Source organism: Pteropus medius, unplaced genomic scaffold (genome assembly GCF_902729225.1).
Source record: "Pteropus medius unplaced genomic scaffold, Ma_sr-lr_union100, whole genome shotgun sequence".
In the NCBI taxonomy this organism is placed as follows: domain Eukaryota; kingdom Metazoa; phylum Chordata; class Mammalia; order Chiroptera; family Pteropodidae; genus Pteropus; species Pteropus medius.
In genome coordinates, this window is record NW_024344370.1 from 6,235,855 (window position 1) to 6,263,029 (window position 27,175).

A 27,175-nucleotide genomic window follows, 5' to 3' on the forward strand; every position below is an offset into this window, starting at 1 on the left:
TAACCTAGACAGCTACCAGGTGGGAAGCGTGTACAACGTAGAGACGGGATTCACGTCCTGGGCAGGACTGAGACTCGCGAGACTTCATCACACTACTCAGAATGGCATGCAATTTAAAACTGATGAATTGTTTATTTCTGGAATTTTCCATTTAATATTTTCAGACCGCAGTTGACCACAGATAAACTGCAGAAAGCAAAATCACAAATAAGGGGGCTACTACTACAGCCTTATTCTAGTAATTAAGGTTTGGGGATTACCTGCATTAAATGTTTGCTGATTTATTTACTCTCCTTACCATGACAACTGAACTTTTGTTATTCAGGAAAAAAAAAAATAGAAAAAAGAATTTGTGAGGACTAGGCAGTTTTCAGTTAGCAATATGATCAAAGACTCTTAAACTCGTCTTTATCTTGGATCTTAGCAAGATCGAAAACAAAACAAAAAAACACCAGAATATTTTTATGACATTGACTTAAAAACCTCTTTGAGACCCTAAAATGTTTTATCAGATTAAATTATATCCAATATCAATTTGGTGGCTATATATTCAACAAATATTAAGCACTGAGTACTAGGCATAGTTTTAAGTGTGAGAAATACAGCAGTGAGCACTTTGCTCTCATGGAGCCATGTTCTGGTGGGGGTGATAGACAAGATATGTATATGTCAATTTGTGATAAGCATTATAAAGAAAATAAAGCAGGATAAGAAATAATCAGTGATGGAGCAGGGGAGCTTTCTTTCCATTTCTCCAGAAGTCTCAAGCTCATTTGTACCTTAGGACTTCTGCAAATGAAGTTTCCCATTTGGATCCCCTTCTTCTTCCTTTCAATTCTCCCTTTTGCTTGGTTACCTCTCACTATTCTTCAGAGCTCAGCCCCAAATCACTTCGAAGGAAGCCTTCTCTGGCCCTCTGGAAGACAGCAAGTTCAGGCTTCCGCTTAGTCACAGGTTCTCCGTTGTACAGAGTGCACTGATGGCACGTGTATGAACTTGTTTAATGCCTTTGTTCCCTCCAGACTGTAAGCTCACGAAAGCAGAAGCTGTGTCTTCTTCACTGCTGAATCTTTAGAACCCTGTACTTTGCAGAGCAGGTACCCAACAAATAAATGTTGGATGTCTGAGTAAGTTTCAGTATACCAGAATATTCAATTAAACAGAAGTCCCCTTCTTAAGCCTGTTTACAAAATACTGTGATTAATCTTGTGGCCCATTTAAATAATTTTGACAATTTTTTCTATAGCAAGATTAATTTTGTAATGAAAGATAAATTTGTTTCATTTGATTATAGATATCATTACTAGCTAATGACGTCGCTATCATTTCACTTTAACAATCTTCATCCCTCTTGGAAACCTGTGCTGACTGAACTACAATTTAAAATGAGTAATTTTTTATTTGTAAAAGATTGAGTCATAAATAAGCAGAATCAACCCATGCTTTTATTTTCATTGCATATAAAAATTTCATATGAAGGTATTGATGTACAGTACTATCCCCATGGGCTGTAAGAGAGGCTAAGAAACCACTAAAAGAATCATCATTTGTAATGCTCACACACAATTTACCACTCTGAAAACATTATCTAAAGAAATAAAATTAAAAACTAAAATCAATAAGGATGTTTTTATAATTATAGTGTCCCCTTTGTACTGTTTAAAACAAAAGTAATCAAATTCCTTTGGGCCAGGGCTGCTAAAATCTACAGTTTGTGTCGAAAAAATAAAACAAAATAATAGGAGGCTCATTTTTCCTAGAAAAAGAATCTCTCCTTCCACTTAATCATGTTTTCTGAGGGCCGGGCAACAGTGAAAGAAGGTTTCCACAACATTCACTGGGAATTTCTCATAGCTTTCGGGAGCTGGCCATTGAGAAATTTTAAAATTCTATTGCAATATAAGTTTTAAAATTCTGTAGCCATATAAGTTTTGCAGTAGCAAGTTCTAGAGAATGGTGACTCCTTTATGTTATGTGAATTGACATCATATAAAACTTTGTGTCTACATATGGACTTAACATACAAAAAAAGTTTTGATTGATCTTAGTTGAAGAAAAAGTCCAGGATTAAAAAGATGACCTTTTTCACCTTATATATTCTCTTAACATGACAGGAAGTTGATGAATAAAAGACTAACCAACACATGTGATCTGTGGAGCTAGTTTCCAATCAAGGTTATTTGCTTATATGCTCTAGAAGCAAAAAGACTCTTTATAATCACTGGACAAGACTACATTTTCCCAGTGGTGTTGGAAGTAGAAAATAAACATAACTAACTCAAGTAGCTCTTGATCAACAGATGGGGAAAACGATCATCATATATGCAATGCTGCTATATGGCAAGAAGTACTTAAGAGCTTGTATTTCAAAAAGGTCTCAGAATCTTCCAGAGGTTGTCTGTGGTTTTTTAAAATCTAGCTACTGCCAGAAAACCAATCAATTTGAAGCTCAGATGTAAAATGCCCAGCCCTAGACCCACCATTACCTTACTTTCAAATGCAGCAAAACAGAAGAAAATATTGGTTAAAGTTAAGGCACAGCCCTGGGACCAAAGACCTGCAGCTATGTTTTTTAAATTTATATATCTTTATGTATTTTATAGTTTTCTTGAATCTTCCATAAACAAGCTCTAAGGTGACAAGACTATATTACAGGAGAAAAGAAAATGTACAAGGAGTATGTATACACACCATTCATTCTCTCACCAAGAGTTTCCAAATATATCAACACCATCCCATCGTGGGGTGATGTTTTAATAAGAACTGATAATTTACAATTAACATTACAGTATGTACATTACAATAAATACATGGTTGTAAACAGACAAACAAGACTGTATTACAGGTAAGGTCATTTGGTGAGAAAAAAATGCATGGCACAAAAAATAAATAATGCATTCAAAAATTATCATAAAGCTTTCTGTGAAATCCATTTCATTCAAGTTTTCTTCCTTATCTGCAATTTGTTCTATCTACATTATTTTTTTGTGAATTTTAAGCGACATAAAAGATAATAAAATTAAAACAGCATTATTATGTTTAGTAACTTGCAAGCTGAAATGTCTTAGTTTTATGCAAACTTGGACTTTTTTTTTCCCCATACAGTACCCAGATATTGCATTTTCTTATGGCATTTTAGGAAACGTAAAGTCACTTGTAAAAGGATGTTTTAAAGCAGTGTATAATTCTGAAGCACACTTGGGCAAGAGAGAAGGAGAGAGAGAGGTGAAAGAAGGGAGAGGATAAACAGATTGTACAGTGCATTAGTCCCTGTCTCTTGCATATTATGCATTTTCTACAATTTGATTGTCCATCGGTGGGTAGCTTTACGATATGTGAACCATTCGAAACCAACAGATTGAAAAAAAACAGCCTCTCTTTTTTAGTGCAGTTATAAACCCTTTCAGGTCTGGATTTGTGACGTATTGCTGCTTAAAAAATTTTTTCGTCATTATTAAGATTCTAGGCACTCTGTGAGGGAAATACCAAGTATTAGGGAAAAGCGGGAATGAGAATATTTCGGAAAGGAATAAACCTTGATTGCCTTTTCTTCTAGACCTCCATTAGGGATAAATAAAAACAGAAACGAGATTCCAAGTGTTCTTGTGAAACCGCTTGCCCATACATAGAACTATATTTGAAAGATAGTTATCTTTCTTTGACTTTTACAGGTGAGGAAGATGGAAATCTGGTAATTAATTAGTTAAGTCCTATTCTGCTCTGTGCAAAAGATCAGCGCTACATCACTTTCCTATCAAAGGTTCTAAGCATCAGTGGATATCAGGGCATTAAAATAGAAATTATCTTCAGCTTGGGTCATTTCTCTGGCTGATGACTTAGTTACTAGTCCCCAGAGAACTCCCTGTGACATCCTAAATATAACTCTTTTTCAGGGCTACACTTTTTCTTAACTGTTTTATTTATTTTCCATTTAGTCAGATACCCCTTTTAGTCTTTATGTCAATTCTTGGATATCGATATGAAAAATGATTATTTGGGCTCCAAACTCTTCATAGAGGAGGTAAATACTTTTATTAAGAGCTGAAATGGGAAGAAAGTCCAAACTAAACAAATGCCCCCAACATGCCAATTGAAGGTAAATACTGGGAATTAATCTCTAAAATTTTAATATAGTTCTCGGTGCTAAATCCAGCCAAGAGTGATCTCTATTTTTATCTCCACCATTTTAGCATGGCACTGTATTACCAAACCTCTCGTGCCAGTGGTATCATCAACTTCTTCCCCTCAGTGTATTTATTTAAAGTTCTCTTCTACAAGAAATGCTTATGAACCAATGATAACTGATAAAGCAATTCCTGTATGTTTCGCCTTAAGGAAGGGTAGTTGCTACACTTGAAATCACTTCTCAAGAATATTCCTCATATAGTTCTTAATCCATGGTGAAATCATAGAAACCAATGAGCATCAGTTGTACTGGTGTTGGTTAATATATTCTAATATTGTTAAAAATGTCTACCTAGCTGTTAATTTTTTTCTGTAAATCAAGAGTAAAAGCTAGTCATTATATATGACTTTGCTGTAGAAATAAATGCTAACTCTAACCTGACTACCTGTTTCTTTTCATCATCAAAATGGTGATGATATGTTTGACAAGACCTTATCTAGTGAATGTGGACAGAGGTTCAAACACACGCTAAATAATAAAGCAGCACAAGGGAAAAAGTTTTTCTTACTATAACTGACCATGGAAATAATAAAAATGAGCATGACACGTGTGGGTTATTACAAAGACATGCACTTGTGAAATGAGGGTCTATTGACATAGCAAAAAGTTATCAGAAGACACTAAGTAGGAAAATATCTAAAAAAGACTGACCATTTTAGCTACTGGGTATTTATATATCTCTCACTTGCTTCAGACGACACCAGCTGATTGTTGAGTGTCCATGAGGCTTAAGACACATTAGACAGAATGCACATCAAAGTATTACTGAACAAATATTCACTTTGCACACCATGAAGAAAAATGTCAGTGGAGAGCAACTCTGCTTTTCTGAAAAGAGTGAAACAAAACGCAAAGTAAAAGAAGACCTACAAAAAGAGTTTCCTGCAACATAAAATTAGTTTTTGTTTTAAAATATGGAAGTCATTGGTATATAAAACAATGAATCACTACAAATCAGTTAATTGCTGTGAACTATAAGGTGCAAGTAAAATTCGTAAATTAGATTTATCCAGTGTAGCACAGATTTGTACTGAAAACTTGCAAGTTACTCCTTAGAAAAAAACCAGTGGCAGATGAAGTTCTGAACATAGTTTTTTAAATATAATACCTCGATACATTTAATAATAAAAGTAAGCTCTACAAAAAATCTGTTTTACATATCATACAAAATGTAGAGGCCAGTGTAGCTCACTGAACCACACTATTCAGTCATGTATCAGGAAGACTTGAAATTAGAAAATTATGCAATTTCTGTGGCTCATCTTCCTCCTGGTAACAGATTCATGCCATGTCTTGTTCTTGACCCATTTGTTGTTTCATCCATTAGTTCACTCTGTGTAATGCCTTCTTTCTGCTGAAAATATTGCAAACAACTAAAACGAAAGAAACCCCGAATCATACCAACTTTTGGGCTGCCTTGATGAGCCACACTTTCTTGAAACACTTTGGAGTTGATTTTCTCTGCTTTGTCAGCTCCACCAAGCTGAAATCTTGTTAAAATGCTGTTCGTGAAGATGTCCCCCTTGTTCTGATGACATGGAGGTGAAAAAACTGGTTACAATATTCCTGAGCGCCAGACTGAGTAGTCAAGGTCAGTTTTGTTCAACAAACGTCCTGGCAGATGACAGTGAGGTGTGACCATGGTTGTGGCATGTGACATGCACTTTGGAAACAATTTTTCTACTTAAAAAAAAAAAAGGCGTGAAAGTCTTTTGCACTGTTACGTGTCAGGAGAACAATCATCTATTACACAGGCTTCGGGCTGGCTTTCCTCTTCCCCTACTGCCTCTTCTTCGACCTGGTCATCAAGTGGAATCTCAGTAGACTCTGAGTCTTGAGTACAAAGAGTCTTTGAGTCGCTGCAACTAGTGTCTTCTTCCACCTGACTTCCACTGTCCTTTTCGGTGTCTGACTCACCATCTTCTTCTAAAGTTAATTCAAACTGGAACTTCTCGGTTTGACCCTGTCGGCCCTCCTCCTGGTCATCAGGTGCTGGGGAGGGGCTCTGAGGAATTGTGCTCTGGTACCATTCACGATTGTCCTCCAAAGTGTCCAAAATGTCCTGGGCATCGGGATGTACAAGGTCTGCCCATGTCTCCCAGAGAGGATGAACAATATAGTCTATGAAGCCCACCTAGTTAAAAAAAAAATCCAATTTGAGTACAGGAGTTGAAACAACGAAATCATAATAAAGGTTAACTAGATTCCGCATTATCTAATTTATATCAATGTATATACATTTTTACATAAAACATAAAAATATGACATGGTCTACAAATATAACATTGAACAGAAGACAACTAACCTTAGTTTTGTAAAATAGTCACTATTTTAGGCAACGGACCATATAAAAGTATTGTTACTTAGCTTGTGAAAATTAGCCTCCAGGACTCTTAGCTGAATAGTATGTTTGCAACATAAAAACTCTACAGTTGTTTACATGGTAGGGCTTGGCTTGAGGCTTGGATTTTTATTTTAGAATAGCCAATTTATAGGTGAATCCTGATAACTGAAATAATGGCATACTCCATATAAATTCATATAACTGAATTCAAGTATGAAGTCAGATAAATATTTCTATGCCAATGAATATACTATGTGAATATAGTCATAATGAATGAATGAATCTACTATGTGAATATAGTCATAATGAATGAATTTATGTGCTATAAGAACACATAAATAACTATACAAATATGAATCATGAGTTTTTGGCTTATAAACACTAATGTGAAATTGAAATCGAAAAAATAAAGTACTAGTTTAAAAAAAAAACACAAAAATACTGTGTGATGTGGATAAGAAGTGATCAAATGTTTAAGCTGTAGTTTTGTTCTCTCTGAAAGCTTTATGCTTAGTACATCACCTGTGATTTTTCCACAGATGCATTGTGCTTGTCACACATGGGGCTTATCTCCATGCCCCGTTCCCTCTCGCGGTCTCCTTGGCGGAAGAACTCCTCCATTATGCGGTCTGTCCACTGGCGGTACAGCTGGAGTGGCTTTGTTGGGTTGCTCAGGTCTGCACAATGCACCATATTCTGGAGGACCTAAAACAGACAAATGCTTTCTCTATTTAGCACCTGCTTTTTTTTTTTTTTTTTACTAGAAATTCGCATCGAATGACTGTGATACTTAAAAATACATGTAGTGTAAGATTCATTCCAAACAGCTCAACCATGATGTGTCTATGGGTGGTTCACACTTGTATAAATAGTCCCAAATTATGACACCTCTACTGCATCTAAATATCAAGAAAAATTGTTTATGTGCACAGTTAAATTCAGAGCTGCTTAAGAAGCTGGTTTTGTGGGATGTTAGGGTTTTTTTTGTTTGTTTTAACACATATGCAAATGAAAAGACTAATAGGATTTTGTCTGGTTAATTCTCAAGATTAAGAATCTGGATCAAAATCCTGCTTATAATTACTAAAATAATAAGGTAGGAGAGAGGAGACATCTTACGAAAGCCACACACACAGACACATGTGAAAATTCAAATAATGCTTTACCTGAATCCTATCAGAATAATTATCAAGAAGAAGAACTCCAGAACTTGTCACTTTCTTAGTTTCAACCATAGTTTTCAAATCAGCCAGTAGATTCATGTGTTTTGACATGTCTGTTGCAAGTACCTTAAAGACAGAGTATTTTATTAAGAAGGTCCAGAGGAAAAAAGTTGGAATTTGCAAATTAAAATATTAGGCAGAATGTGAGAAAAAAAATGGAAAACCACTATGTCATCTAATAGCAGTCCATGGAAATTCTTTACTACTTCTTGGGGCAGTCTGTTTCTCAAGTTTTCTGAAAGCTCAGATAGATATACATGTGCATTATGCAGAAATGTTAGGCACTGGGAACCACTTCCATGGTGAAAAGAAGGGATGGCATCTCCACGGATAAGATATCATCACATATTTTTTCCATTCCTTGGACTAGAAAGTGGTTACTAGACTATGATAAAATGATTCAAGGTTGCTCACAGAATCCTTCAGAAGCAGAATATTCTGGGTAATTTCTGCTTATCCAAAACAGATAATTCTTATCTTTGTATATTCAAAGCTTAACAGAATAACTATTTGATAGTGTGAGATCTTCCTGTGTCTCATAACACTGTGAATAATATGCATAGAGAACATATTAAAGTCATAAATGTTTCTAAATGTCACTGTCTATTGATGGGGATTTTTTCCTCCCACTTTTTGAATGGAAAAAGTCCATTAGAGCTACGGCCAGCACCGTTTGCTCTTGTTAGTCATCTTCCTCTGCCCTCACCATATCAGAGGAGTTCAGAAAATAAAACTAGAATGATGAGGGTAAGCTGTCATTATTTTCAACTTCAAACTGCTAGAAGGAGAAAACCTATTACAGAACATCACTGACAGCAGCAGGGGCAGCTTCTCAAACATAAAAGGCAGTAATAGGTTTTAAAATACACAGTTCCTTTTACCTGATTTTTATTCTCATTTAAAAAAAAAACAGTTTGCATCATAGTTCTCTTTTTTTTGCTTTCATCAGCTACTTACGATGTCAATGACCATTTTCCTTAATGACTGTCTTTGCTTTTTGGTCAAATTCTGAAAAATGTCACAGTTTTCTTCCTGAAGCAACTTAAAGCCCACGGCCAAATGATGGTTCTCCAAGACAGAAGAATCGTTGTACATCAAGGCAAGTTCAGAGTCTGGAAAGAAAGACAAGAGACAAGAAGATTGGCAAAGCCATTTATTCCATGTTTATCTTACTCTTCATACTCTGAGATACTTTAGGTTTAGGATGCAATTTCCCCTAAACATCTTTGCAGTCCTTACCATTACATGACAACATCTAGGAGAGAATGTACTTGTTAACACAACACTGGAGAGGGAATGGGGATCTTGGGAGTAAATTCCAATGCTACTGACATGTGGCTAGGCAGTTTGCCCTATGGGCCTCAGCTTTCTCTTTTTCAATGTGAAAGAAGAATTGGACCAGATGATCTTTAATCTCCCCACTAGATCTGGGTAGCTCCTTAAGCTCAGCAAAAAAAGACATTATTCTTAACATTTACGACATGTCCAGAGCATAAGATATTGTATTCCTGAAAACCGTGCACCACCTACCCAGCATTTTATATAATTGTAAGGATCATGTGACTTAGAATTGTTTGTACTCAGAGAGGGTACAGGGACAGTTGGGAACACACAAACAATATTAGATTTGCTCATGCCACTCTTATTTCTGTCCACAGTATAGCTTTGAAAGTTGAAGCTTTATTCATTTTTCCATTTCCTCTTCTAAGTATCGTGCGGTCATTTTATACACACATATTGCCCTTCCCACGTCAAGGCTTCACACAGAGGTGAATGTCAGGCTGCCTGCATAACTCCACACTGAAGATTCTGCTGCTCTCTTACAAGTGCCCGGGACCTGTGTATTTTAGCAGTGAGAGATCCTGCCTCGTTACTAGTTCTTGTAAATAGCAGACCCTGATCTATACGATAGTCATTAAGAAAAAAAAAATCGACTGGTGCTTTAATCTGTTTCCACTTAAGTCACTGTAAAGACTAAAAGTGCATGTGTTTGATCTTTTTACTGACTAATGCACAGAAAATATATTTGAAAATATATATTCTTTTCTAAGACAGAAATATCCAATGTAACTCAATGATTATTTTAAAGGAGCTAGGGAGAAGAAAAAAAGTTCAAGACATATTTCCACTGTGAAATCCTATGATTTTTATCAGTACTATATAGAAATAGGAATTTACACATCTAAATTTTTGCTCCGAAACTACAGGAACAGAGATGTCTATGGTACTCAGGCAGTGGGCATATATGGTATTATTGTCTTTTTAAATTTATTTTTTGATAAAGCAATAGTGTTCGTTTTTTAGAAAGTCAGTATCTGGTCAAGGTGACTTTTAAATAGTCTATAATAGCCTCTGACTATGAACACTTATCTACAGATGGTTAAATAAATAGAAATAAAACATTTTAAACTACAAAGTATGTTAGCACACAATATTATTGTTTCTATAGCAGAATCATATTAAATTATATATAACAAAAAGAAAGCATAATGTTTTCTGATTGGAGAAATAATGCCTAATTAATCAAATTAGGGTTCTTCTAAGGGAGCAAATATGCATGTAATAAGGGAAATCAACAGAAGAACTGACTCAGGCTTACAAACACTGAATTAGTTTACATGCCGTGTGAAGAAAGATGAAAGAAATTGGGGCTACTGAGCTTGCAGAAGAAAAGATGAGGAGCTGTGGCCTGAAGGAAGAGGCATGTGGTATGAACGCTGTTGACAAAGAATCTGAATTTACTCAACCTCAGGATGGCCTTCCATGTGGAAGACTGTCCAGGAGCCGTGGCTAAGCCTGACTAGAAAAGCACTTAGCTCCTGACATTCAGGAGGTGACCAGACTATCCAGAGAGGCCATGAAATGGCTCCTTGTTGGACAAGTGGGCCTCTACTGCCTCTCTAATATCTGGGGCTGTTACAAAAAGGTGGTGTTTGCTGATTTTTAAATGAATGAATGTTAGCATTTAAGTAACTCTGAGGGTAGATATTTAATTTTCCACTCTTCTTTATGATTAAAGGTATATGGTCCCACCTAAAGGGGAGGTAAGATTCTGCAGTTCCTAAGTAGATTTTCTCCAAAGATAACAATCCTGTACTTCTATGTGGACTTCTTGAAGGTTCTGGAATAATCAGAAAGTTTCCTTCAAACTTTGCTAGAAGGCAAAGTAGCACGGAGGAGGAGAGAAGCTAGTTTATAAAACATTTTTGTTGAAACCCCCTCATCTTCCAAGACACAGTATGAGTCACCTCTTCCATGAAGCCTTTCTTGATTACCACAGGTAGAATTGCTCACTTTCTCCTGTAAACTCCTATATACTTTGTACTAACATTTGGCATTTATCACATTTCGACTTATTTGTCATTATATCTGTACGAGTCTTAATGGTCCCTCCCAAAGATCTCCCAAGCCACTAAGAGACTTAAGACCTTATAGAAAAATAAAAGTCATTAATTTAATGTGCTTGGTTATCTGGTTTCTCCTGGGCACTTCTGAACAAAACATTTCTCTCTGAAGTGGGGAATTGAAGTGGTACTCTTAACTTAATATCTAGGTGCCAACGACAAAGAATTAAAACGGCCTGGCTCGTCCCCTCAGTTCATTTGCTCCGTGACCTAGATGTGCATTACTTTTCTCCATTAAACTTAGTGCCATTTGATGTCACACATTCACATGTTATATAGTCTGTCTTTTCCAGCACAAGTGAAGCTCTTCAGAGCCAGAGCTTTGTCTTGTGTACTCACATATTCCCAGTGCCTGGAACAATGTCTGACACTCTCAATAATTTTTTGTTGAATAAAATAATGATCCCTGCATTTATTCCTATATAATCACATTTGACAAAAATGAATTTATCTTTATTTTGAAAGTATTTATACAGAAAAATAACATTCTATATAATCCACAAATACAGCTATGGAAAGCTTATTGTAATATGAGACTAGAAAAGGAAAAAGTATGTGTACTGGTAGCTAGATCTTGCTCTGCATTAATGCAATGAAATACCTCTGCTCTTGGAATCGAAAACCATTTGCTTTAAACATATGACTCATGTGAGTAAATCTTTCTCCCCCAAACTTAGGCATCTTTGCTATAAACAAAAATTACTAATTTTTCAAGTAAAATTTAAAGTACATAGATTCTGTACTTTTGACTCTGCTTTATTTTTCTCAGAAAATAATGCTTTAAAGTTAAATGCCTTTTTTTATGATAAATACCCTCCAGCATGCTATATTCAAAACTTTATGATGCTATTTATATTTTATGGATTTATATGCATTTATTGTCCTCCCCAAAAGACTTCTATAGCTTCCCACCTGGAATTTTAACTTTCTTAAATCTTATTCAGATTACTCATATCTCTAAATCACTTATAAAAGTTTAACCAACTCTGCCAGATATAAATGATTTGTTTTCAAAATCTCTAGCATGTTTATAATGAGTATATGTATCATTAGTATCAAATCATTTGGCATCTAAAACTACCACAAGTGGCACAATTAACAGAATCTATCATCAAACCTAAGAAGCAGAGGTATATCTGGACTCAGAGTCAGCCAGGTGAGCTCTAGTACCTCTGTACCAATGCAAGCCATGCAACCTCATGATGCCTCTGCAGCTTCCTTAAAATAGGACAGGTGACCTCCCAAACATGGGTTTATAAATTTGATGATTGGAGTCTTTAGGATTTCTTCTTACAAAAAGCACAGATTCAATTTTTGGTTTCTGACAAGTTGGCAGTACCAGCTTCAGGGTAAGAGCTACGAGTATGGTTAGTCTGAGCCACGGAAGCTCAATCAATCCATGAAAGAAACAGAAAACATAAACGTAATGTCTACAAAACAAGAGTTTAATGCAAACTAAAATTTTGATAAAGTATTTCACAAAGCCATTTATTATTTAGAAGGACTCCGTTATAGCATGCTGTGAAGTTAAAATTTATTTGTGTTACTGGCTACTAAGCCTCTTCTATATCCTAAAATAAAATGCTTGCTGGAGTGATCCTTAGTCAAAAGCTAACTAAGGCAGTAATTCTCATAATGCCCTGGGGCTCTGATCAACCCTGGGTTACTTTTAGGTACCAGGTGATGATGTTGATTCATTCTCTCAGGAATACCGCGGCCTCATCACATCATATCTTCAACAAAACATTAGCAATCCAAAGCTGCTCTGGGAACTTAACCCCCCAGTGTTGCTGAGGTCCCACAGAAAGGAGATCATTGCAACATCACTGAATAACAAAATATTCCAGAAGCAGAATTAGTTATCCTTCCACCTAGGGCAGGTCATTGGCAAAATGACCTTAAACAGACACTCTTGGCCACTGTCATTGTTCTTATAATCCTCTGAATTGCTCCCTTATCTTTCTCAGTGGGTCTCCAACTTCGGAAAACATCAGATTTATGTATGGACTAAGCTTAAATTTTAGACCCTACGGGTACCCTGATGCTCACCAGAGTCCCCCAGTGCCAATCTAAGCCCCTTTGCCCTTCGAGGGTCCACAAGAAAGAATAACAGAGATGGTCCTCATTTTTTTCTTAAAAAAATTATCAGAGAACTTCGATATAATCCTCTGAGACAGTTTTATTTTTTTCCCCAATCTATTTTTAAATCTAACGTAATAATAAGGGAATGTACGGTATTATATATAATATGAAGCAAATAAAACATACCAGTCTGCATTTTGGTTTTAGTAATTTAAAGGAAAAATGCATACCTTTCTTACAGGCAAAAAATAGAACAAAATTTTTATGAATTTGTTAAAAATGTATAAAATGAGGAACATAGTAAGGCATGTATAATCATCAAAATAATAAATCAGGCTAGGCTAACAAAAGGTGCTAGTGTACATCGTGCTATATGACCTCCCTGCTCTTCTCAGAAAGGACACAGTTAATCCTAACCACTGACACAATGCAAACTCATGTAGCTGTGCCTAATGTGTATTACTGTTTACGTGTTAATATTTAGTAATGCTTTCATGATTCCTGAAAGCACCCCATTATAGGTTTTTATAAGGTAGTTAGAACATGAAATGTTATCCTATCTTGGATAAATAAGTTCATAAACCAAACTTCTAAAATGTACTTGGCTAACTACACACTTTAGGAAATCCATGACTTTTCAAACCCTCTTATATATGAGTCACTGAAGTGCATTTTGTTATAGGGTAGCTCAGAGACTATTAAAAAATATAAAAGTAGATTAAATATTCTAAAGATCTGAGTTAATTTTCTCAAAGCAAGGCTATATTTAAATTCTCCTTTAAATCTGGCTTCAGCAAAGTAAAGGAAATGAATATTGAATACAGAGAGACTACTTACTTACTAGAGCTAGATTGCGATACGGCATGAGAAGGCTATTATCTACACTCATAGCAAAAAAAAAGACATATTCTTAACAGATAAGAAAAAGAATTTAACAATTTAATAATTTTTCGTTTTAATTTTTTGTATATAAAAGTAAATTTATAACATTAATCTACTATGGTGGGAGGTAATTAAATAATAGGACATTTAAATCATTTACAACTAACATCAAGCACCAAAAAAATAGAATTTCTGTAAAGCTAAAACCTCGCAAAGGCACAGCTTAAGCACTATCTAAATAGTCCCTATAGAGGTGTTCTGTGCAGCAATGTGTCAGAGATGCCCCATATTAAACAGTCTCTATAATCACTCTTTATAGTTCCAAATTCAGCAATGACTTCTTATTTGGTGAAATGTCACTCACTAGTGAGAAAAAAATTAATAGTTAAAAAAGTAAAGTTAAAAGAGAAGTTCCTGTTGCCCTCATTAGGAATTTTAAATAGGAAAGAATAAGGCTGGCTATGGTGGTGGAGGGGGCAATAGTTACAACTTCTGCAGAGGATTAAATGAAAATCTACATAAAGCGAGGAAGGTTTAACATTAATTCTGATAACTTTTTTTTTAATTTAAAAGTAGGAACAATATAACTACCTAAATCTTTGGGCAAATTTATTTAGATTACCCTTGCCTACTAAGATGGATATATATTTTTTTCTACAGAAGTACTCAAATGCATGTTTTTCAAACATCATATGCTTCATGGGATATAATGATAATTTTCAGAACTAAGTTACATTAACACACACTCTCAGGAAATGAACATTTACAAATTTCAAAAGAATGTTATGGCTCTGGAAACAACCCCTGAGGTTATAAAGACCCTCATTCTAAAATGTAGAAAGAAAAAATATCTTCTGCAAAAATAAATTAACTCCACTTACTTGTATTGATCAGAAACTGATTTGACACACCAGGATGATCTACATCATGTATTGCACTGGCAAAAATTGCTGCAAGAATTTCCAAATCTGTAAACACAGCCTGAAAAATCAGACAATATAGATAACATCACTATTCTATAACAACACAAATTAAAAATATAAACAAATGGAAAATTACTTCCTAGAATTTGATGGAATACAAAATGAGGCTTTAAAATATACTATCATATTGAGTCAGGAAGAGAGTCTTTTAGATAATGAGTTATTCATGAATTTTCTAAGTGTAAGCTTGGAAAAAAATGATTTTACCTAATTTCATTACAACTAATGCTCAAATATTTTCTATTGGTTATATTTTTTAAATGTTACAAAAGGAATATCTGAAGTTATTTTTTTTTAAATAATAAACAATTATTTCCTTTTCTTTCATTCAAAACAAGGTTTATCAATCTCATCAGAATTGATATTTTGGGCCAGATAATCTTTGTTATGGAAGGCTGTTCTGTGCATTGTAGGATTTTTAGCAGAATCCTTGGCCTTTACTCTTGAAATATCAGTAGCATGTACCTCGCCCCAGTTGTGACAGCCAAAACTGTCTCCACATATTGCCAAATGTCCTTAGGGTGTGGGGAAAGAAAAGGAAGGAATAACTTCCAGATGAAAAACACTCACTCAAATGCTGAGGTATTAACACAATTTTATAATGAAAACAATCTCAACTATAAAATATATTAACAAAAAAGAATCTTTCTCTAAATGATTAAGAAAATCAAATTGCTTTAATAAACGTTTAATGGAACAACTTAGGATTTGTTAAAATTAGTGTTTCTTTCTAATAAAGTCTATGAAAAATATCAATGCATTGCTTATATTTTATAAAGTAATCATCTTTTGAACTATAAATATAAAAGCCATCAGACTAAATTCCAAAAAAACCAAGCAAAATGAATAAGCCAGATGTACTTCAGAGAATGTCCATTAGATCATTTCAATGAAGCAGTGTCATAAACAAATGAATCCCTAAATCGTTGATCAAGTTTCACAGACAAGATCATCAAAGACCCTACTGTTTATTTACCACTACATTTTTCTTCTTTGTAACTCGACATACTTCCAATGAAGCCACTTATTTTCTGCATTGCATACCCTTTAATATAAAAGTTTGAGAACTTTATGAGTGGAAAGTTAGTATTCTCAAAGTTTAGAAACAGATTTACCTCCAAAGCAGGTGTAGATAACAACACATGTGTCGACTGGACAACATCTGCAGCATGAATATTGTTGTGATAGGCCACGTCAGCATGATAATGGTCTTCCAGGGTCATAAGGTATGTAATTAAAGTGTCTACTGGAATTTTAAATGTTTTTAATAAATCTCGTTCCTGTTGGAAAATAAATCCTTTTAATAGTTTATCCTTACATAAAAATATTTTCTATTGACTGTCCTAACAAATAAAAAATGAAATCACCCCAGAGTTGCCCCCAGAAATGGAACCAGCACCCTTATGATGTCTTCTAATGAAAATGAAAACCTTTGGGAAGATCCAGACACTTCAGGGATAAAACCAGAGTTAAGTTGTCCTTCTGGAGCCCAACGGTGCTTTACCCAAAATGTATGGTATCAAGAATGAACTGCCGGTTATAAAAACTTTCTGTGTCCCATGATCATGTAGGCAGCCTCAGTCCAGTACCACTGATTGAAACTCAACACACTCTTTAGGGCTGGAATCTGCCGTTCCAGTCCTCAACTTCTCTTTTAAATCCTAACTCTGAGCTGGGACAAAAGCTCAATAAGAGTGAGAAACCAATACATGGAGAACAGAGCAGTACACAAAACAGTGAAGAAATTACATCCTAAGATTAGTCAGGAATGAGGCTTATTCATTTTTTAAAGTTAGCATTCCATTCTCTGTGTGAGTCGGGGTCATGTAGATGATTTTTAAACTATTTTAATGAATCAATTAAATTATCCTGTCATACTTTTTTCTTAAATGAAAAAAATAACAAAATTGGTTTATTTGTATTTTGCCCACACTTCAATCTTTCTATATCCTTATTTTTCCATTCGTAAAGAAACAAACATGAGAAAAAGTATAAAATACACAAAAGAGAGTGAGCAGTAAAAAAGATAAGATGCATGCACAATTCACTGACTGGACATTGAGACACTAGATAAAGAAAGGTGATAGAACTTAACCACATTACCTGAAAGATAGTGTGCATGATAACAGTCAAAGGCCGGTTACCAGACAACTCAGCTATTCTGAAAACATGAAGACCCCATTTGTTCACCTCTTCTAGTTCCTGGAGTTAAAGAAAGATTTTTCAAAAATTAGAAAAAGGAAATACAACGTGAAAAAATGAACACGGTCATTTTAAAATTACTTTAATAAAAAGACTGTTAGATTTAAAAAAAAAAAAAAGATTCGTTGTGCACATAATGGATGCACCATCAAAGTACAGGCAAACTTTAGGCAAATTCATTTTAATGTACTGAAAACCGAATAGAACTGCCTCACCTTATACCTTTGATAATACAACATATTTACATACTTTCAGTATTAATCTCAAAGCCTTTCTTAGATAAAATCTATTCACAAAATCCCTTCCTATTCTCCTAAAACCCAGAAGATAGATTTCTAATACTTTAAAAAAAAAAAATCAAATATATAGATGCAAAAAAGTGAAGAACACATATCCCAGACCACCTGTCTAGAGATCCACAAATTAATAAAACCCAAATAATTTAGAAAGAGCTGTATATAGTACTTTCCCATCTTAAAAACAAATAAACGAACAAACAAACAAAAACCCCTACAAATTAATGAACTGGTTAATCTATTTAACAGAGAAGGAATCAAAATTCATTAAACGGCATGGTTGCATATTCATGATCACGATCTTTGAAATTATCTTACCTTGGCAAGGACGTCTTCTTGTTCAGTTTTAACCCCAAACCTCGGGATGCTTGAATTAGTCAAACTAGAGCTGTGCATCAACTTCTTGACTCCACTGATCTGAGACATTGGTCTTTTCTTTTTTTCCTTTTCCTTCTGAGTTGGAGAAGGAATTTCCACTTCATGTTGCTTATCTTAAAAATTTAGAAAATGTTCTGCATTTACTATTAATTCTGTTTTTGTTTTTTAATCATAACATGTATAACGGCCAGGTTTTAATTGTTCATTATATGGTCTGGGAAATATTTCTAAATAAAGCTTCTTTTAGAGAAGTTGGTTATTTGCAACTTGATGTCGACTTAATTTCATACCCTTAAACATAAAATTAAGTAAACAAATCCCACTGCAAAATAATTGACATTAAATGTATTCAGTGGTTACATCTTTGATAGAATGTTCTAATAATTTTTTGAAAGACTTATCATGATAGCAGATTTTTTTTTGGAAAAGCAAAACACGTTGGTTGTTTCAATTGTTCAACTTTATTCCTATTTGAAGTTCACTTAGTAGTTTCAAAATTGCTCTTGCCAAGTAAGGACTCCAGTTTCAATACTAGTTTGAAATGGTAGAAACTTCACATTCAAATATAAAAGCAACAGTGTATGAACCTAACAGCTTACTGAAATGGATCATACTGTTAGAGTATAAACAGCTTATCTAAATGAATTAGATTGATTTTGCTATTTTACATTTTCTATACTATAGTGAGATGGGGTTATGATGTAACAAGGTTTTATGATGAGCACTGAGGATGTCCAATATTATCTGATAAGTGAATATGAGATTCACAAAAGCTAACTTGTCAAATAAAAGACACAAGGTATCTCAGTACATTCATCCCTATTTCAAGACAGTTAGCTCCTTGAACTCATCCTTGCTTACAGTGTGTGTTCAATAAATATCTTTTTAGTGAATGTGCTAATTAGATATTCAATAATTTTGTTATGAAAGTCAAATCAAGGATATGTTCAAATTACTGATTTTGACTTATTTTCTTTCTGTGGATGGGGACTGGGGTGGGAGTAGTGTTGTCCCAGTACACCACACTCTCAGCTATTATCATCAGCAAACTTATCTTCAGCAGTTGTATCTATCTGCCTCCCCAGTTTACCAGGCATGGTGTCTGTTAGACTATGGACTCAATGAGGGCAGGGACCACTTCTAAATTATCACTAAATATCTAGTGCCCAGCAATGGGTGGCATTTAACAAGAATTTGTTAAATGCATGTATAGATCTCTCTAAGAAATGCATTTTACAGGTTAGTACTTTGGAAAAACTGGCAATATTCAGAAAATCCCTAAAGTCCTGAATGAAGCTAAAAAATAAAATGTACTTTATCACCTTAGCTTCTAAAGCTTAGAGGATCAATTTATTAATATGATGAATGAAAACAAGTTAAATTCCTAACACTTATTTGGTTTCCGAAATGAGCTGGCACCCCAATCCACCTCTAAAAACAAACAACTCAAAAGAAAAATTTAAAAATTGCACTTAAATTGTTATTCTCACCTAAGAATGTGTTTGATATATACTCTGACACTTGATTTCCAGACCGACTCATTTCAGAAAGATGGGTGAGCTCTCGATTAAGCATCCTTTTAAACTGGAAAACAGAAGAAAAAAATGAAATAATAAAAGAAAATGTAAGTAAAATAGCATAAGCATACACTAATATACAGAAAAAAAATGCCCAATTTTTTCTTTTGCTTTTTAAACTTAATTTATTGTGAATATTGCTCCATTTCAGTACCCATCCAGTTTCACTGTGATTGTTTTCACTTTTTCTGTTTATATCACCATTATTATTTTTTTAATTTTAATTTTTATTATGGTGACATTAGTTAACAAAATCCAGTAAGTTTCAGGTGTACAATTGAACAGTAAGACATATATATATTTACATTGTGTGTTCACCTCCCGTAGTTAGATTTCTTTCTGTCACCACATATTTGACCCCTTTTGTTCCATCTGCCTCTACCTTCCCCTCTTTTCCCCCACTCCCTGGTAACCACTAGTCTATTTCTATGTCCCTGAGTCTCTGTTTGTTTGTCCTGTTCATTCGTTGCTTTTAGGCTTATATCCCACATAAGTGATATCATGTAGTTTTCAACTTTTTCTGTCTGGCTTATTTCACTTAGCATGATTATCTCAAGTTCCATCCATGTTGTTTCAAATGGCAGTATTTCAAGATGCCCCCAAATTTTTAAACCATCTTGATACTTTGATCAGTGCCATCTAATATTTCTGCAACAATGGAAAAGTCTATATCCTATGCTGTTCATTACAGTGGCCACTAGCCTCATGTGGCTATTAAGCACTTAAAATATGGCTAGTGCAAATGAAAAGCTGATTTTTGAATTTTATTTAGTTAATTTTAATTAATTTAAATTTAAATAGTGACACGTGGCCAGGGGCTACTATATTAGTACAAATAGATTTAGACACTCAAGGACATTAATTAAGGGAGGAAAGGGCATAAACAAATAAGGTGCATTATTAGTATTTTAAAAGGGAAAAAACTAATTTATAGGCATACAAAAGAACTGCCACACAATAAAACATGATGATATATTTTTATCAATTAATTTGTCATTAGCAGAAAAAATATGTATACTAGTCAGAGGTTAAAATGTCATTTTTTACTCCAAAGCAAAACTGAATAGATTTATTTGAGTATTCTTCCAGAACTATGGAGAAATAAAATATTTGAACAGATATTATATAATGTTTCTTTTTAAAAATTTTTTCCAAATAGGGATTATAAGATTTATTGGTTCTCAGTATTCACAGAATTTACCAATCCATTTCCTCAAGTTACATAAATACAAAACAGGTCAATTTTCAATACTCTACTTCATTACTTCACAATTTATTTTACCGACGGCATGGTACCTATTTTATCCAAAGAAACACTGGAACTCAGCTACCACTACCTCATAGCATTATCAAAAACAGAATTCTTAAAGATGTTATGCTTTCCCATATATCAACTGCTTCTTAATGTGTCTTCCTTTGAGTCCCAAAATAGCCCCAATAAAAGTCTTTTAATATACCTTAATATTTCTTTTAACATACAGATATGATCCTTTTTTTCTCTATAGAGAAAACTATTAAATATTGATCCCAAAAGTCATATTTTACTCTAATATTTAGTAGCCTTTAAAATTTTGAATTTCACCACAAATTTTTATTTAAGTCTAGGGAAAAGATAGTAGTAATTTTATCATTTAGTAATGTTTAAAATGTAATTCTAACTCACTATTTAATTAATTAGAATTTTTAAAATCTTACTTCTCTGCATAATTCATAACAAGGTGTTCTAACTCAAGATAATTTAGCAAATTACTTCCAAAGTCAATCTTATCGACTAGATTAGGTATAAGAATTTATCACCACAAAGCATTGAGGGAGATTAATAAAAACATTTCAATAGACTATTAGAAACAATAAATGCATATTAGCATTATACTGTAGCCAAAACTAAAGATTGTATTGGCCATAACCAATACGAATTCTTCTGGCCGTTAAGTTGTATGTCCAGGAAACATATTTTCAAACTCAGGAATACAAAGTTCACTTTCTTTGTTCATGAACTTTTTTATAATTTGTCTCTGATCACAAAAGCATATGTGATATAGAAATGTAGAAAGCTCATAGAAAAAATGAGAAATCATTATACCCCCAACCACTCAGAGATAACCATAATTAGCTGTATTTCCTTGTATGTATTTTTTTAACATTTATATGGATGTATATTTTAAAAATTGGGATCATGCAGTATACATCATGGATTGCTGCTAATTTTCATTTAGCATTAAATATGATCCATTGTGGAAAAAATAAATTTTGAGACCTTCTAGGAACACTCATGAAGACATTTATAATACATCTTCAAAACATTTTCTATTCATTTTTCATAAGGTTATATTTCCTTGAGTAAGTTATAGGCTATCAACTAATTAAATGACCTAATAGAAAGTATATTGTATTTGTAAAGCTCAGAACATAGCAGGTGCTCAACATTATCTGAGCTCTTTCTATCTTCTGGTTTCCTAGGCCTTTTCTAGTGATGGCTGACTTTTATCCTTGTAGGACAAACAGATGTAAGATCTGACTATACTCATGCTCATAAAAAATACATATCTAAACTTCTAGCTCCCCTGCTCATCTGGATAAATAATTCAGGATATCATTCAGATAAGGAAATGGTCACTATGCTTCAGAAATACACTGATAATACCATGTACAAGGCCCAAAGGTAAGTAAATTGTTGCTTAACAAATAAAAATTTACTCTCAGAAAAATCTTTAGGCAAAACACGTTCAAAAGAGTCTGCTAAACATTTTAAACACACATTTAATAAAATATCTTTATGACCTGAAATTGTCTGTGCTATGAGCTAACAGTTGCTATTAAGAACTGCCTGGTCATGACAAAGCCTTTTTTTTATAAGTTGGGGAATAGGCAAAGCTTTCAGCCACTCCTAGCCTCTTCACAGTCTATACAGGAACCACTGTGTACTTGCCCTCCACGCATTTCTATCACCGTAACTCAATGCAAGCTTGCGGGGGAGTGCCATTGGAAAAGTGAGACAGGGACCCAGTTTTTCTACAGAATTACCTTCTAACCTGTACGCAACCCTGGTATGAGGAATATGTTGCCATATGCTCAAGCAGAAAAACTGCATAGTACCGTGGACACCCTACACAAATTATTGGATTTATCTGGAAGAATATAAAGAATGAATGGTAATTTTGCCGGCAGTTTGCTTAGACAAGTCATCAAAATAGTCAGTTAGTACACATAATAAAGGCAAAAAATGTCAATGAAAGGATTCTGTTTGTACAGACTGATATGTGACAGATTGTATATTTCACTGATTATTTTTGTGTCATATACATATATTATTCCCAGACTATTCTTCTGCCTTTATTCAAAATCCAAAAGTGTGAGGTGGAGAAACCCTTCAGTGCACACCTATCTCCCCGTCAGGGCTACTGAGGTGCTCCAAGAAAGTCAACAATTCTTTTCAATGTAATTAGAAGACACAATATTTTAAGCAGTCCTCTTTATTCCCAAGGGAAAGGTTGTAGAGAGCTCCCAAAGATAAATATCAATGAGTTGATCAAGTTATAACATAAGGGCATTTTCTAAAAGGAATTAAAATTGCTTTCCTTTTTTGCAATTGATATAAAACTTTCAGTCCAGTGAAGCTAAAATAATAACCACAAAAATTACCATCGGTTCTTTCTCAACTTGTAGTCGATCTTACAATTTGGTTTTGGAATATATAGATGGATATACTAGAGAACAATAAACTAAAACATTCAACCACCATTTTTAAATGTAAGCAGAATTTCTCTTATTTTGAGATAACTACTTACCATTTACTAGGATAACTATATAAAATTACCATGAAGGAGAAAATAATTCGAAAAAGTAATAAAATAAATTTTTTCATAGAATGCTATTATGTTTTCAGTTTAGAGATTTAGAAGAGATAAAATACAGACCTGTTTTTCAAAAGAATTGGTTGCAAAATGTGGAACAATTTAATTGAGCTTTTAGATATTTTTAAAAGTCACCTCTAAATATTTTCTGTTGATGAGTTATTCTGATTGTTTTGATCTAAATAGTCTGAAATAATATATAGAATTATGGTTGCAGCAAAGAAAAAAAGATTTCTAAATTAATGCTTTCAAATCCTTTGTTCTCATTGTGCATCAGAACGTCTATGTGCTGTGTTTAGAGTGTAAAGCGAAGTGAAAATGCAGTCAAAATGAATACTGCATTTTGCTTTTTAAATTCCAGTTTCTCAACTTTAATTCTACACTGAAGACTGTTGAGGAAGCAAAATAAAATAACTAAAAATTTTAAGTATTCTAAAATTTAATCCCTTTATTTCTGCATTCATGCCAATGTGCTACTGGGTAAATTATATATTCTCCTAGTATATAATTAAGAAGGTGGTAAAGGTCAAACATTAAGAAAATACTTGCTTTCCCCACCACAACAGCCTGTTAAAAATCATTAGAATGTGCTGCACGGTGATACACTACAAGCTTGGTAGATATCAGCATTCACAGTTAAAATAAGTACTGCATTGGCTGTATATAACAAAAAAAATCCTTTAACAAGTATAATAAGACTTAATAACTTATATTTGTCCCTATGTGTTTTTAGCAATATCATATGAAAAACATAAACTAGGCTGTCCAGTAAAAATTTTCCTCAAAAAGATAAGCACTACACTTCTGTATTTAGATTCTTAGAGGTATTATTCATAATTATAATAGAAATGTGAAGCCTTTCAAAAATGCATCAAATATGAGCTGTCTGACAGCTGAGAGATGAATTCTAGGGGCATTATGAGAAATTACTTTATTACCCTCTATACTTTTCTGTATTTAAAAATTTTTTTTAAGAAATAGCTAGCAAAATTCAAGTAACTAAAATCTGTATTAAAAAAACAATTCAAAAATTGTGGACCATTCATAAATTTAACGGGAGGTGGGGAATCATAACTACTTGAACAACTAAAACTGTAATAAGTTTTCTTAGAATGCAGGTCAATCTGACAGCAAAGAGTAAATTTCCTTAAAAAGAAACAAAGAAAATAAAAAAAAATGTTTCAATCTGAGAGTCCTTAATGAATAGGATTCTTAAAAATAATGTATTGTGACTTACTCAAATATATAAGAATAAGTTTCAATTTCTCAAGAGTTACATCATTTAGGACTGAAAAAGATTTTTCTACCTCCTGATTCTATAACAGAGATAGGATCGCCAGGCTAGCATTACCACGGGGCATGCAAGAAGCTTGCTAAGCGGGGACATGATCTTATTAAATTTAGTATATTAATTCATTTCTTGAGATTAACAAAAGTAGCAGTATCATCGAAACAAATTTCTTCCAGTTTTATAAGTAAATAATCAAGTTTTTATCTTAATACTATATCACTTAAAAAGTCAAGTAATGTCAATTTTTAATGTCACCTGGAGCTTTATATTCAAAGGTGAAAAAAGCATAGTCCTCATCAAATTAAACTAGTGCAGAGTTTTAGATAGAGCCACAAATTAATTTTTATAAACTTTAAGTACTACATACTAACTGGAACCCATATACCAGTGTAAGAAATTTGGTCCAATAACTTATTTCCAACGAGTTTATTTAATTACCTTGATATTTACAAGCATAATTCAAATTTATACATGACAAACAGAAGAACTACTGTACATTAAAACATTATTTTATCATGCAAACTACAACTAATAGAAGCTATACGATTTCTCCTAATCTTACCACTAAAAACACATATTTCTTCTGTACTTATGTCTAAGGAAAAATAAAAGATTGCTTAGAAAGCTTAACTCCATTGTAATTTATTAAAAACTATCAGTTATGTACTCAGAGTAACCAGGAGTTCATAAAGGCTAAATAAATCTTACCTTTATGTAGCCCCAAGACACTGACAGTAAATAATTTGCTTCAGGCATTTTCAACTGATTATATAGAGAGACAGTAAGTTCTAAAACATGTATATCTTCAAAACCTCGATAGTTTAACAATCTCCGCAAGCCTCAGGGTGTGTGGGTTTTTAAAGATTACTGGTAATTAAGTAAACATAAGAAAGCCTTGCATTAGATCCCATCCAGCATCCAGCTGTCTTCCCACTGAACACATGCCGTTTGTAAAACTCCAGAATGAAAGAGAATTCAACAACTATTCTGAATAAAGAAAATTCATGTGATAAAGAAATATCTAAAGATCTAAGGGTCTGCATCTTTCTCTCCCTGAGCTCCAGGGTTTAATGAATAATTTATGCCAAGATGCTTAGCTGCAAGAAAGACAAGTTCTGTCAAAAGCTACCAAATAAGGAACTGCAGAAAAGCTGGGAAGAGTGACAAGAAACTCCTCCCATAAAACCCCAACTATGCACCAATTGCATTCTATCCCTGGATCTATCAGATCAGGAGGCATGGACTAGGCTCTAGGTGCTTTTTGATTGGTTGGCAAGGGCAAACCTCTGAGGACATTTTCCTCATCCTCACCTCTGGTAAACGCCATTTAAAAATGGTATCCCTACAGCTGAGGCTGCTGTATGAAAAGATGAATGGGGCTTCCCTCTCGCAGTGATGAAAAACAGCCATAAAACTTTTCAAAATGCATAGTTCATTCTTAAATAAGGATTACCAATCCTTTTGGAGTCATTTCTATGAATTTTAATATTCTCTGATTTCTCTTCCTTCAAAATAAAAGCTGCTCTGAAAATGGCAATCAGGCATTTTAATTGCTTCCCTCTCTCAGATCCAAAACAAAACGAGTGGCTTCCCTGGTGACACAGATATAGCCGAAGTTCTTCATCCACCCAACGTAAAAGCATAGTGTGACTATACAATACAATTAATGTCCAGGATGCACAGATAGAAGTGATACATTTCCTCCCCTGCGTGCCATGGCTGTTTTCGGCTCCTTTTGTTTCCATTGTTACATATGCCTGAGTGCCATAACCTTAAAAATCTAAGGGTGGGGGGGATTTATTAAAGATCTGAATGGAGGAAAAAATAAACTGAAAGGTAATACACTGTGTAGGATTAAAAAATGTGAAATTTTGTATATAGATTTCAAGATCTATATTTTGATCATAAGAGAACATTTTTATGATTGTGTACAAAGTTAAGAAAGGTATAAGCGTGGCTCGTAGGAATACAGACTTGATCTCGAGAGTAAGATATTTTTTACAAGGAGAGTTAAACAAGAAATCTAAACTCTTCTGAGAAAAAACAATGTTTTTAATTTAGTTTGGGATAGTATTATTCTGGAACTTTTACACTAAAGAGGTCTTGTGGATAATTATCTAGCTTTTACTCTATTTTAGCACAAAATTCTGTCCATTCTACCTCATCTCTATCTCCAAGTTTGTACTTACTGCTCTATGCTTCTTGGTAACGTGGTTACTCCTCAGTGTTTCTGCATCAGGTTTGTCTGTCTTAGACAGTATGTCCTCATGAGGAACATCCCAGAAATACTCGGCCTCTTTGAGTTTCTACTGGTCTTTTGTTGTCCAAGTCCTCAGCTGCAGTTCACATCTACTGTATTGTTTCCTCAATTCCTCTTAATCTTCTATGAAAAGAACTCAAATCCCAACACCGCACTAAAATTGCCTCCAAAAGAATACTAAAGAAGTCCTTCTTTTCGCTAGTCGTTCATTCT

The 27,175-nt window shown here is 34.0% G+C and overlaps 1 protein-coding gene across 7 annotated transcripts in view; it reads right to left on the reverse strand.

The window, feature by feature from the left end:
* Window positions 1–349: 349 nt before the first annotated feature.
* PDE4D (phosphodiesterase 4D) overlaps window positions 350–27,175 on the reverse strand; it is a 1,171,348-nt gene continuing 1,144,522 nt past the window's right edge. For 6 of the 7 annotated variants that reach the window (XM_039870226.1, XM_039870227.1, XM_039870233.1 and 3 more), the window contains 9 exons: window positions 19,471–19,564; window positions 17,921–18,093; window positions 17,208–17,306; window positions 16,220–16,384; window positions 15,003–15,102; window positions 8,711–8,865; window positions 7,697–7,819; window positions 7,053–7,235; window positions 350–6,320 (listed from right to left, as the gene is read on the reverse strand). In XM_039870226.1, coding sequence (XP_039726160.1) covers window positions 5,907–6,320; window positions 7,053–7,235; window positions 7,697–7,819; window positions 8,711–8,865; window positions 15,003–15,102; window positions 16,220–16,384; window positions 17,208–17,306; window positions 17,921–18,093; window positions 19,471–19,564 — 1,506 coding nt within the window. In that variant the 3' untranslated portion in view covers window positions 350–5,906. The remainder of the gene's footprint in view (window positions 6,321–7,052; window positions 7,236–7,696; window positions 7,820–8,710; window positions 8,866–15,002; window positions 15,103–16,219; window positions 16,385–17,207; window positions 17,307–17,920; window positions 18,094–19,470; window positions 19,565–27,175) is intronic. The other variant, XM_039870234.1, reaches the window with a different exon arrangement.